At 36.6% G+C, this 14080-nt stretch overlaps 1 protein-coding gene across 2 annotated transcripts in view; it reads right to left on the bottom strand.

Moving 5' to 3' along the window:
• The window catches only part of LOC146450571 (E3 ubiquitin-protein ligase UBR2-like), a 30288-nt gene that overhangs the window by 13279 nt on the left and 2929 nt on the right, over positions 1-14080 (bottom strand). For both annotated transcript variants that reach the window (XM_085100281.1, XM_085100282.1), the window contains exons 3-28: positions 13499-13609; positions 12618-12748; positions 12327-12387; positions 10891-10971; positions 10615-10677; positions 9125-9248; positions 8890-8988; positions 8556-8592; positions 8130-8181; positions 7600-7656; positions 7143-7184; positions 6663-6744; positions 5881-5956; positions 5691-5790; positions 4850-4978; positions 4198-4294; positions 3992-4078; positions 3297-3361; positions 2833-2943; positions 2628-2693; positions 2336-2412; positions 2159-2189; positions 1786-1849; positions 1238-1421; positions 569-671; positions 51-102 (exon numbers count right to left, since the gene is read on the bottom strand). In XM_085100281.1, the coding sequence (XP_084956407.1) occupies positions 51-102; positions 569-671; positions 1238-1421; positions 1786-1849; positions 2159-2189; positions 2336-2412; positions 2628-2693; positions 2833-2943; positions 3297-3361; positions 3992-4078; positions 4198-4294; positions 4850-4978; positions 5691-5790; positions 5881-5956; positions 6663-6744; positions 7143-7184; positions 7600-7656; positions 8130-8181; positions 8556-8592; positions 8890-8988; positions 9125-9248; positions 10615-10677; positions 10891-10971; positions 12327-12387; positions 12618-12748; positions 13499-13609 (2182 nt within the window). The remainder of the gene's footprint in view (positions 1-50; positions 103-568; positions 672-1237; positions 1422-1785; positions 1850-2158; positions 2190-2335; positions 2413-2627; positions 2694-2832; positions 2944-3296; positions 3362-3991; positions 4079-4197; positions 4295-4849; positions 4979-5690; positions 5791-5880; positions 5957-6662; positions 6745-7142; positions 7185-7599; positions 7657-8129; positions 8182-8555; positions 8593-8889; positions 8989-9124; positions 9249-10614; positions 10678-10890; positions 10972-12326; positions 12388-12617; positions 12749-13498; positions 13610-14080) is intronic.

The following is a 14080-nucleotide window of genomic DNA, read 5'->3' as shown; positions in this document are numbered from 1 at the left end:
AAGAAAAATATCCAACCAAAATATAGAATAGGAAATCTGAAGACCACTACCTCCAGCTTCTGTACCATCACTTTTCATTTTCTTTCTATATTGCTCTTCAGCCTGCAGGATTACAAAAAACAAATACTTTTACTTAAAAATTCTCGTAAGTTCAGTGAACATTCTTGAAAAGAAAGGAGCTCGTTTCTTGCATTCAGATCAACTATATACACATATGTATTTCACGATATCATATTTGCCAACTAAAAGAACTATTGCTGACTGATTCAAATTAGTTTATTTGTTTGCCTTTTTGGATCCTTTTACAACAATCTTTTGAACGCCGTTTAACCACCTCCCTTTAAATTACCTTAACAAATGCGATTTGATTGGGTAAATATGGCTATGACAAGAGATACTCCCAGAAAAAAAAATGAAAAAAAGCCGGGACTGAGAGCTAGGTGAATACCGAAGTACTGGCTGTTTTCGTCATGTGTTTTCAACAGGAGCGGACAACGGCAGAGTAATGATTGTGACCACCCAGTTCTTCAAAATGTAGTTAGTACAGTAAAGTGTACATGCGTTTTACCTTGGACTGTTCAATCCGCGTGTAATGATAGAAGAATGGGTTGTACTCTTTCAGATACTCTGGTTTTAGATCATACAGACCACGCCCTGTAACCCCAGGCTTCCTGCAATCAGACGATAGCCTTCAATATGAAATGCAGTCTGCCAAGTGATACTTACTCATCTCAAGATGATACATTCACAAGCCAATATTCAACAGTCTGCTTATACTGGGCAGACAGTTTAGTCTTTTAAAAGATGATTTTGGTGCGAGTATAGTCGTTGCTGATTCTTACCTGCATGATCACGAATTGTCACCTGTTACTTTTTCTGCTCATACCATTAGTGCATTGAGGGACACAAAGGATCCACTGCATGTAAGCACCTCACGGAATACCACGGCTAGCCTGCGAGCAAGCTCTCTTGGGAGAGCTTGCTCGCAGGCTATGCCACGGCTTGAAGCCTCATGAAGTACACATCCAAACTGGACTGCCTCATTGTGAAATGCTTCACATCTCAGCACCTTTCTTCAGCATTTAGCATTGCAAAGGAAAACCCAACATTTCTTGACGATTGATTCTTAATTAAATGGGGACACAGTCTCGTCGCTGCAGAGAAAAACCCAACATACACATGTACCGTCCTAAATGTGGATACACACACATTAATCATAGAGAAAGAGCCAACTTACTTGAATGTGGAGACAGAGTCAATGGTACCATCTACACCTTCTTCGTCCTCCAGTTCACTGTCCAAAGGAAGAGCCTTAATAAGCTCACTATGTGTCATCGGGCGGAGGAACAGCTTGTGAATAATCTCCCGTCTCATAAAGTCATCTGCTGAAACGCGTCCAACACCAGGTACATACCGTTCACCTGTTACAAAAAGCAAGATCTGAACTCGGACTGCCTCAACACATGGGAGAGGCAAGTGAACGGTAACCACTAAACCACTACATGAATGTTCTTGAAAATATAAATCGCCCAGACTTGACCGAGGTTTTGATTCCCAGGCTGTCGAGTGTGAATGTCCTGCATAAGCTCAACATCCCACACTACACCATCTCCATTGATAGGCTCACAGATTTCATGGGTTTACGTAGTGTTGTAGCAGCTATAAGCATTGCAGATTTGTCCGCAAACAAAACAATTCAAATAATTGTGCTTACTTGTTTTAACTGTAATCAAAATAAATTGATAACACACATTTCCGTTATGCTGGGAATGGAGATTGTCTTACCTACAACGGCTATAAGCAAGGAAAAAACGGATTCTGCAATTGTCATCTTCTGGTTGAGTTTCTCCTAAAATAACACCAAAATAAGGCGATTTACACCACAAATATACACTGTAGTAACCTACAAGAGCTGGGAATGAGACAAACGCCAGTTGATGATCTTCAGATACATGCATGTGATATTTCATGACAATCACCTGCCTTAACAGTCATATGTAATGGACAGTTCAGCCAAATTTTATTGAAAGAGTTCAGTTTAAGCTTCTTAATATATCATTTATGCTTGTTCATTCTAGATGCACTTCCATTCATTGATTAAAAAAAGGAAAATTCCAATGCTTCTCAGACTCAATTATGAAACAACACTAAAACTTACCTGATCATATTTGCTGTCATCAAAATCAGGCCTGTGTAGAAATGAACAGAAAAGTGTGAGCAGCAAGAGTGAGAAAGTAATAGAGTTCATGAGAATAAAGTAACTAAAGAGTGCACAACGTCTTGTGATCACATTTTTGCTTGCACATTACATGCAGTTTATTGCTCCATGACTTACATGGACCAATTCATGAGCCCAAACTTGTCCAGCAAAGCCACCAAGAAGTAGTCACTGTCTAAACAGGATGCCACGACCTACAACACAAATCCAGTGTCAACACATTGTCAAACAGATGAGTTACAAGAAAAAAGACAGACTTTCAAAATGACAGCACTCTTAAAAACTTTACAATCTACACTAAATATCGATCTGTACAGATCCCACTTCAGGCATTTACTGAAGGTAATCAGAAACCTTTGTCATGTATATGGCTACATGACTGTATAAGGAGAGTCCATATGTTTCATACCTGAAGCATTACCACATCCTTGTCAAACATGGTCGCCCGGCATTTCACATTAAAATAGTGGTAAACCTGTTGGAAACACAACAAAAGTACAGACTGAACAAATTACAGAGACTTTGTCCCAAGCATCACAGGAACGCAGTGACCAGATGGGCTGTTCTTCAACTAGAACAGTAATAAAAAAATTATTATAAAGCAACTTAACTACCTGATTAATCACTGCATAACCATTTCTTCTCCACATTCCAGCTTGAACTTGAGCAACCATAGCAAGCGTGCGAAGAGGGTACTCCATTAGAAACAGTTTAAGTCTGTCATCCTGCAGCAAGTAGAGAGCAAAGTAAAGACACTTGTGTTTGCACACAAACCAAACATTTGTCACCAAGACACAGTTCGTCCATATTGTTATTTATGTTAAAAAATGTTCCATTTGTATTTCTGGACAGGGAACTGAACATTCAGAAGGAGAACAATAATTTTTTTTTCACTTTAATTAAGTATCCTGTTTACGTAGCTAAAATTACTGGCGGAAGGAAAGCAAGCCAGAATACCAACCTAGCAAGAAAAAAAAATGGTGAAAACTTCTTGCAATGTTCTGACCAGTAATGACAACATCGATATAGATCTGAAAATTCAAAGTTCCAACAATTTACACAAAAAAGAAAGCTTTACCTCAGTTTCAAATCCAAAAAGTCCCCAAAAAGAAAGTTTATATTTGTCACAGGATAGAAGAAGAGCTGTAAAAAGAAAAAAAGGAAATAGATTTAAACAACTGCAACTTACGATAGTATGTATTTTTATTGTCTTTGTTTAATCAAAGACAGTCACCACTCTCCACTACAACAGTGTACTATCATCAAACACATTTGAAGGAGGACATGGACAAAAAGTCCAAAGTGACTTCAGGAAATTTTGAGTTGAATGACATAAAAATCCCTCCCAGTACTTTTCACTGTTTCCTTCAGTGTAGTCAATGCCCAATAACTTTTTTGCGATATCAAGGTATGATAAAATAAAATTATAACCAGGAACTCAACACAAAAGATTGAATTCAAAATGTCAATTAGAACAACAATCCAAAGTCACTTAGGTTTTGTTCCACATACCCTTTCATTTGCCAACTGTTTGGAGCATTGTATTGGACATGTATTTGGTACTGTCACATGTTGCAATGTGCTTCACACTCATAACAGTCTTGTTTGTTTATGAGGAAAATGATCCTGCAATTGTCAAGATCACCTGTAACATCAAGGTTCTTTCAAGAGTATTCAGCCGTAACAGGTGTTACAGGTTATGGCCCTTAATGACAGCTATCATGTGCTTAAAATGGGGAAAGAATGATGAATAAAAAATAATGTACAACTGACCTGCAAGAAATCTTGAGACTGGTAAATGAACAGAAACTGGTGCACTTGATACATCATACACGAACAACTTGAAAGCACGGCCAAGCACTGTTAAAACAAACAAGCAGCAGTACAATACTAATCATAGTGGAACAAGTACAAATCATCAGAAATTATAAAATATCCAGGATTTGGCAGTGATTACAAGACAGTATCATGATACACACCTTCCTGGCTATGCATGACAATTTCCTCTGATTGCTTCTTTCTTGCCTCAAGAAGTGTTTTGATTGATTCAAGGATAGCTGTTCTAAAAATCAGTAACTGCAACAGGAAGCATGAAAATTCAGTTAAATTTTTGTAACAGTATACATGATTGAAAGTGAAATATATACCTTTAGACTTAATGTTTAATATTAATCAACTTAAGACTGGGATACATGGTGCAACCCCACTCCCTAGCACATGACAATTTCTGGGATGGACACATGGTGTTGCATGCAAGTTGCATCCAATCTGCAATGTCTATTGTCATGATATATGTATTTCGTCATCATTAACATGTTGCTAGGCCGAGTTGTCATTGTCAGCTGAAAAAATTACCTGTGTAATGGCCTTTGACATAGTCTTGGACATTGAACAGTGGACATTGTTGACATTTAGATTGCGTGTTTATTACTCTTCACATTCGTTAGAGGGGAAATGTCATATGTATTACGTCATCCATTATCATGTGGTCTTGCATTAAACATGGCATCTATGACATACATGTAAGGCCGTAAAACTAGCTTTACTTTAGTTTACTTGATTGTGCAATCATCACTGTTATCATGAAGGTTTATATTCAATAACATATAACTGTAACACATCAAAACTCACATCACTTGCGCACCAGTCATAAACTAGTGTGTACACTGGCATCACTCTGAACTGTAAAGTGAACGCTGCTTCCCAGTCAGGCTCGGTCTCAATATGTCGACCAGTTTTACGGGTTGTCATATCCATTCCCTACGAAAAAATGGTAACCCCTAACAGCTTAGCTCATGGATCCAAGAGCACATCTTTTAGGAGGTGGAGTGCACTTGAAGGAATAATAAGAACAAGGTTACACAGCCTTTAGCTGTAATTTCAAAGGTGGGGGTACATGTAGGTTTCAGAACTATAATCACAATTTGAGTAAATCCAGGGTTTCAATGAAGCCAGCTCCACAAGGAAGGTTTGCTGATGATAAACTGAAGAAAGTCTGCCATGACAGTTGTTTCAGTCACTCCCAAATTCTGCGTAGTAGGTCATTATCATAGTCTCTATTCACACATGATGCCATATCATTAAAAACAAATGGTGAGTCAAGTGAAAAAAAAGAACTGCATGAAACACATTTGCTTTACCGTGAAATACAGTAGTTGCAGGCCACAATATGGTAGCTGGCTGTGACAGCCTGGAGTAATTTTTAATTGTTGCAATTACGGTTGTACTAAATTGGCCCAAATATCCACCTCCCTCCTTTTCAGTACAGATTCCTTAAAACATAACTCAATAAAAGTACCCTTCAATAATAACCACTAATAATAACTCAATAATACTCTGATACCACAGCTATTATCCACAGCTACTGTAGAATTGCTGTCACGTATTTTTATTTGTGTTTATCCTTGATTCCCCAAGATGAACAGAGGCCTTAAAAATACAGCTAATGTAGAATTTCCGTAATAATACTTGCCTGCATACACTTCAGGAGTTCAAAGAACTTGGCTAAGAAGTTAATGAATTTTCCTCTGAGTTCCTCAGTCCATTCTGTTGGCTTGTGAAGTAGAATGTATCTACAAACACAATAGTAAACCAATCAAATATTGCAGAAATCCTGTAATGTGTGACTTCTTTTTTCTTGATAATGTACAAAGTTTACTTACTTGAGGTCTGTCAGCATATAATAAGCTCTTTTAAGTTTGATCAGGGATTGCTTCTGGAACTCAAAAGTTCCTCGCTCTACAAGAGACATAAAGTCCATCATGTGATGACCAAGCATATGAAAATGTATAGTACTGTAACATGTATGCATACATATACTGATACATCTGAGCAGTAAAATGGTTTTGAAGGGTTATTGAACATGACTGATAATTAAATATGATTTGGGCTACAAACTATGGTACATGTAAGCATCAGAGCAGTTTTTAACAGAGGCGCCAAACCTAAACCAGTGGTCAATGTGAAGTTAAAGAAATATCCACCGCCCTCCCACCAAGGATTTTGGTTTAAATTCTTTGCTTTGAGATACCTCTCTCCCTGAGGATTTCCATTAACCTTCCATGGGACAGAACATGATATTTAATGAAACCACATAACCACACTGAGCAAATGCAGAACTGGTAGTAAAATATCACATGTTACTACTGCTACCATTGTGGAAAAACCTGAGTGAGCAAGAAATCAATGATCATACCTGTTCAATAGCTGAGCAAAGTAAACCCAGTTGAAGGATTGGTGCATTTCAGTATGTACGAAATGCAGTTTTGAATTTATTCTTTTTAGGTCCAGCAAAGGTTTATAATAATCTCTTTTAAAATACTGAAGCAAACTCAAGCAAACTTAAACTACATGTATTTCATTTTTTCATCTGATGGAAAAAAAATTAAGTAAGCATAAAAGTTCCTGTTTTGTCTGCCATACGTTTCTAGCTTTTGGATCTCACCATTCACAGCAGGCTTCAGGTGGTCCATGAACGAATTAAGAATTACTTCCAACACATCATGTTCCAAAATCAACATTCTGGCCTAAAATGTTAAAAACCATAATCAACAGGCAAATTTCAATAAATCAAAATTCTAACTTGGCTCTGAGGCTTAGGGGAATAAAACAAAAAAAAAAAGTACAGAGGTTTACACAAAGTGTATCAATAATTAACTCCTTTTGTATTCCTCTTACCCTCAAAGCAAAGTTAGAATTCCAATTATTACATTAAAATTGGTTTATTACAGTATCAACTTTAAAGTACAGAATAAAATAAATTACACGTTCCTTGGAGTTTCATGTTGGGAAATGTGTGTGTGTGTGTGTGTGGGGGGGGGGGGGGGGGGGGGCAATGCCAGTAAACCATCAATGACTAAAAATCTAAAAACGAGGTCATTCAAAGAAAAGCATAACTGTAACATAAAAAGAATTGATAACTTACTAAAGTGGGAACAGTATAAAGTTGAACAGACAAAGATGTAACCTATTAGAAAATAAACAGAAATACCACTGTTAGAGGATGTTCTAAATTAAACAAAGTTGAAAACCAAGAAACAATTGACAATTTATGTACAACTATATTTAAATTGTAATACAGGGTGTACCTTATATTTTAAGATGGTTAGTACTGACGTTTATTAAGTAATTAAGGTATTTGAAATTAAAGCAACTTAAATTAACATGAACTGAGTAAAACATGCCAACTTAAGGTGAAAATCTGGTGAAGAACAAACTATCCAAACATGCCAAAGATCCAGAATTCAAGGTAACGAGGAAAAAAAAATAGTGCCATCAGAATGAAGAATGTCTACAATGAGGTTTAAAGGTGAGAAAACAAGTGTATAACTACAGTGTCACCTGTTATCATACACACAATCAGTGAAAGATGATTTACTCACCGATACAGCATGCTCGTGATCATCATCAACAAAGTCCTTCTGAATTTGATTATAATGCTATGAATAAGACAATTTTGCATCAGTAGCAGCAATATAATGTATTAAGACACTGCAAGACTGACAAAATTTTAAATATTACTTCAAGAAACCTGAAAAGGATAACTGCCATGACGCCAAATGAGATACAACAATAATTAGTGTGTGCGCATGCAGTTAACAGTTTGAAATTAACTAACCCAGGATAAAAAAAATACATGTACAAGTACACACAAATTGTGCTGTTTTTACAGCTCCAAAATTGAAGTTTTTTAATGGGGTTTGAATTCATGAAATTGTGTGTTTTGGTCCACAACATGATAGTGTTTAGAGATATCCTGGAGAGTCTTCATAACATCACTCAGCTACAGGTAGCCAGAAAAAAAACCGCAGCAAGTGAAATCACCTAAAACCAACCAGAACATGACAAGACTTTGAAGCATAGAACAATACTGAGTAATCAGGACACTTATTATTTGCTCCATGTAAATTACCTTGGTAAAATGAATGGCAAAGGCTTTCTTTCCCAAACTATCCATAAACATCCTATTAAAAGAAACATATTAAACAATTTATCTAGTACATAAATAATTATTATGTATCCCATTTTGGAAAATTCTGAGAACATTGAAGATCCAAATGTTGATTAAAAGTAATACAAGTGAAGATGAAAAGTGAACAACAGCTGGAAAAATATCAAACAAGGAAGACCATAAGTTTAGCAGTCACAAAAAGAAAAGTTGGAAAAAGGTTGGCTTTTGGTTGGCTTGATAGCTCACTTGGTAGAGCACTGCACCAGTATTAACAAAGCCTGGATTCACACCTTGTCCAAGCATAAATCTTAAACAGATTTTCGCTTCACAACTGCTTAAGTTAAGAGTAAATAAATGTGATGATCTTACAGTCATCCATGTACTTACGTGTTAATAAACAGCTTGTGGGTATGAGCTCTGGCAACTGAGAAATTCAAGGAAATATTAATCAGCACGGCATCACTGTTGCTTTACTATCAGCCATTTATGCAATAAAATGGAATCACCTTAAAGTTAAAATAAGGGGTTACACTTTTGCTATCAATGGTAACCTATTATGACAAGGACATAACTGTAACTTGTTCACCAATAATTAGGCATTTGTTTGATACCATTATAATTTTTGTATCAACTGATAAACGGTGGTAGTATTGATCTGTCAAAGTATAAGAGCTGCAAAGTCCTGGAAACCGGTGCCAGCCACATAAACAGTAAACAGTACCTTTCCACAAGGTGGAATCAGCCAGAAGTACTCTTCCCAGAAGATCAGACCCTCCTTTGGGTGCAAGCACAGTGTTACAAAGTATTCTCCTGAGTCCATCTGGGAGAGAAAATGTCAACTCTCACAATTATTTTATATTATTGTTTTTATTATTTAATATTATTACAAAAATAAATAAATGAAACAGTCTCTACTAGTACATGTAACATGAAAGAACATGATATTGAATACAAACCAGAATAATTTGTAATCTTGTTTAACCAACCCATCATCTGAACAGCACACATTTGGTGAGCAACAACTTTGTGGTGCATCACACGGCACTTTAATGGCTTACGACTGGGACCTGATGTACCTTGCTGCACAGCAAAAGAAAAAACCCTGTTACCTTTGCAATGAATGGGAGGAGACCTGTGCACATACAACATATTACATGGTGGCGCAGAGATAAAAATTTTATTTTCAAGTGGTAAAAACAATATTTTACAAATGAGCACAGCAAGGGAGTAAAATATTGTTATTAACAAAAAAAAAAGTAAAATTCATATCATCAAGCCACCACGTAATTTTCTTTTTATTGGATACATGTAGGCAAATCTATTGCTCATCATTTTTCACCAACTGTTTGCATAAACAACAATGAAAAAGAGGGAAATGACATCATCAATATCCTCACTTAAGAGGATGTGGAAAATACGCCACTCGGGTCCTGGATGTAGTTCTGTATCAATTTTATAAGTAGTGTATTTTCCAGTAAAACACTCCTGTCTGTACAATAAAAGATAGTTCTAAACCATGCAATGGGGGTTACACTTTTTGCGGTTTGAAAATTTTCAAACCAGATGAGTTTTATTTCACTTTTCTTAGTCTCAAACTCATCACCACAATCTGAGATAAAGGAAAACAAAAATCAAATTGGTTGTAAATCAAAAATAATAAAAAGTAAACATGTCTATTTTATGGCACTTTTCTCCACAACCTTTTTTGCAATTATAGGCCGCAAAAGTGCTCTAATTCCACAAAATTGTGTCCTATGTACATGCATATTTTGAACACCACAGCTTTGTCACAAGTGACATTCGTATGAATTGAAAATGAGCCATAAGTTTGTCATGGCATTTATGATGGGACAATCAATCAGTGTCATAGCATCTAGCTGAACAAAGGAAGCCTGCTAATCAAAGGTCTTAGTACATAACTGACCTCCAGCAGTGTGTAGTACATTTTGGAATGTTTTTAGTTGCTTTAGCTCAGAATCACCGCCAGATTTTTGCCTTCAGTTCCTACAGGAAATGCCCCAATGTTTTATCCGTTGCTCTAGCTATATGTACACCTTGTTTACAATAAAACCTTTCTGTTTTTATCACAAAGCAAAGCACAAAGCAATAGATAGCGATTGGAGCAACAGTTCCTGAAAGAATTCAAGCCCATACACAAAAACTCCTGACCAGTGAATCTGAGCTAAAACAGCAAAAAGCAATGTAAAATGCACTATAGGTTGGTTATGAACAAAGCCCTTCAATAAAGGATGATATTGATCATCTTAATCAGCCCTCACAAATTTCATGTAACAGGAATTACAATAACAAAAATACTGTCTGCTTGAGACACCAAGTTGAGGTTTGATGTTTAAGATGACAAGTTACAATAAGATTTGAACCTCAAGCAAGAGTTTTTGCAAATAATATGTTTCATTCAAGTTATTAACATTCTATGATTGCTTGCCTTGATAATTTTTCTTGATTGTTCACATTGGCTGTAGCTACCTGTCCTTACAATTGATCTTCCCTGTTAAAAGAAGACAAAATGTCATCAAAACAAGTTAAGAGAAAGTGCAAAATAACTATAATAATGGTCAATTCTTGTGTTTGTTGCCCACCATTACTAACAAGTGTCATTAAATGCTGTTTGCTGTCTGTAGCTCATAACATCTAACAATTACTGTTAACAAGTGGGACAACACTCCTGGTATTTAAGATTGTGTTATTATCCAAGACTCACCTCCCTATCCACAGTATTAGCATAAGCTAGAGCTTGATTCTGTGAACACTCAGGTATGGCCTGCTGTAAGGTCCTTATGACCTGGCAAAAAAAGAATTTAATAAGTTAACACCATTTAACCTCATTGACTTGAAAAGCAGTCCATTTCACACTTATTACACAGGAGGCAAGTACAAAAGTCGGACCGGATTAACTCGGACTACCAGTCCGGGTCGGATCAACTCAGATCGACTCGGATCATGAAAAAAAAACGTAAAATTAAATGAAATTGAAACTTTTACCCATTTGAAGGTTAAAATTCCAGTCAAAAATGGGCCCAATTAAGAAAGACTTGCGACGTTACTCCGTGTCGTGCTTATTGGTGTAGTCAAGCCGCCATTTTGTATTCTAAGTTCCAGTTCCTCTCGGACTCGTCTCGAGATCCTGCCGCGTTGATCTCCAAGACCATGGACCCAGATGAAGGTAAAACCTAACCCGTCTTTGTCAGTGAATTTGTATCCATCCACCAAAATGATAGTTTCAGTAATTAAGAATGTATATATTTTCTAATTGTTCACAGCAGGCGATGTTTTTTTGGTGAGAAAGCAAAGAGGGCAAGGTGAGCGTGGTGCACATTGATCACGTAGCGTAACAGAAATGGGTTTTGACTGAAACTATCATTTTGGTGGACGGATTCAAATTCACTGACAAAGATGGCCTAGATTTTCCCCTCAACTGGGTCCATGATCGTGGAGATTGACACGGGAGGATCTCGAGACGAGTCCGCGAGGAACTAGAACTTAGAATACAAAATGGCGGCTTGACTACACAGCAGGACACGTAGAAACGTCGCGAGTCTTTCTTAATTTGGCCCATTTTTGACCGGAATTTCAACCTTCAAACGGGTAAAAGTTTCAATTTCATTTAATTTTATGTTTTTTTTTCATTATCCGAGGCGATCCGAGTTGATCCGGTCCGACTTTTGTACCTGCCTATTACACAGGTGTGACATGTACTGTACCACCACTACAGCTGCTGAATTACACTGTATAATGAAAATATCTATTCAAAAATTTTGTTATTTAGAATTCCTTGATTGTCTATTTAAGCAAGATCATTCTTTCCAGTCAAATGTACACAACTTTTCTTAACAGTCTGGAACAATGGAAATTAAGTGTTAATTTTTTTGGTTGATGATCTCTTACACTCCATAAATTGACCCAAACACCACAATGATCTCAAGATACAATGTAATATTTAATGGTGGAAAAGAAGCTTGTAAAACCGAAGCCGCATACTCATTAAATGTACAGTGTATGACTGTATCATTATCATTATCATGGGTGCATTGTTGATTAGTAATCCTATTTCTATATACATATCATTAAAAACTATTAACATTTCATTGTACAATGAATATCATTACTGATGTAATGCGTCATAACTTCCTTGCATACCTCCTCATAAGTATGAACTTCATCGTTAAACAAGATGGTGGCAAAGGTGTCCTGATTACAGCTGCAAAAGAAGAGACAGTGCTCTGACATTACTGGTGAGATGCAAATCTTTTTTAACCACCAAGTGTGTTTAACGAACACTGAACATATGACTAAAAAAATATTGTAAAACATTGTTATCACAGCATAAATCCAGTGTTAATAGCTTGTTGTACAAATGTGTGCCTTAAAGTACACTGTAACACAAATCATTTACTGTACGTTACAAAGCTACAAGTGAAACAAACTTACGAGACATCCAAGTAAGCAGGGAGTTCATCTGTTTTGTCCCAGCATATGAGATCAATACAGTAGTCTAAAACAACATTGTAGACATCAGTCCCACGATCAAGGACGTCCAGAGGTAACTTGGTAACTGGATCCTGTCACATGAAAAATAAAACCAGGACAACACAATATAATTATGGACTGATACAGATTTCAATTAAAATTCAAAATGTTTTTTGTACACAAAACCTTGAAAACTCAAAAAAAAACCTCTAGAATTTTTTTTAATTTCAAAAACTTGTGCAGGTATTCAATCACTATTTTATGATGACTGTGATTCGCAGTGACAGACAAAACCACTTGCCCTGTATATTGTAAGCTGACACCTTCCTTCACCTGCAGACACTGTGACAAAGTCTGCTCTTTCATGATTGGGCTGTACAGCCACAAAGTCACTAATGCTCCAACACAAATAAATCCATGGCCCACAGACCTTTGTCTCCAGAGACAGATGGTCACTAACCAGGCTAAGATTATTTTTCAAATTCTCTGGACCAGTCAGTCTAATCTACAATGTACTTTTTCATAAAAACTCGGCTTTAGGTTAAAATGGTCAGCCAGGAAGACTTCTCTTTTTACATGCTAAGAAAAATATCACAATGCCTCTTCTTGTTGTGGACATCTGTGATTTGAAAATACTAAAAACTTTTAGCCAGAACCAGGCTGGCTTGCCTCATGCAATACCAGACTGAACTCTTCTTAGAAAACTGGTCCCAGTAACCTCACAATACAAATTGCATGTACATAGCAAACCTTCTCCCCTTTTCTTAGACACCCACCAACAGTCATTATAATTATAAATTTAAATGTAATTAAATAATATTGTAACAACTGTCATGACATACCTCTTCCATGTCTACATCTTGTCCATGTTGATGGATCTCACATGCCGCACCCTTCTTCCAAGCCTCTACATCACCACAGTCACAAACTCCACCTCCTCCAGATGTGTTCATCTGCAAATTGAACAATGATTTATTGTTATTTGGGAAAAGTTCACCTTTTAAAAACTTTTACTCTTTAAAATTAATGTCACACAGAATTGAAAGGACACATTTTGTGTGGAGAAAAAAGGTTGGGTAGCCAAGTGTTGTCCAGGACCTGAGTGAAAAAAAAAAATGAAACAGAGAATCCACGAAAGCAGCGTTCTTGTATTGACGTCACAGGTCCACTATCCCTAGTCTCCCGCCATGCGCGGTTTTGTACACACCCGGAAGTGAAATTTCACGTCTTTGACCGCCTCAAACGAGGGGAAGAAAAATAGATAGCGAATTTATTTTTTCGATTTTCATACGAGAACAACAAGAAGATTCGATCAAGTAAATAAAAAAAATCTGTCATATACACTTTAAAGATGGTTGATTGATAAAAAAAAAACACCTAGGTTGATTAGCATAACCGTAGCTTAAGGACAGCACCTACTAATA

This window comes from Pavona decussata, unplaced genomic scaffold (genome assembly GCF_977016875.1).
Source record: "Pavona decussata unplaced genomic scaffold, jaPavDecu1.1 SCAFFOLD_441, whole genome shotgun sequence".
In the NCBI taxonomy this organism is placed as follows: Eukaryota; Metazoa; Cnidaria; class Anthozoa; order Scleractinia; family Agariciidae; genus Pavona; species Pavona decussata.
This window is presented reverse-complemented; position numbering and strand designations above follow the sequence as displayed.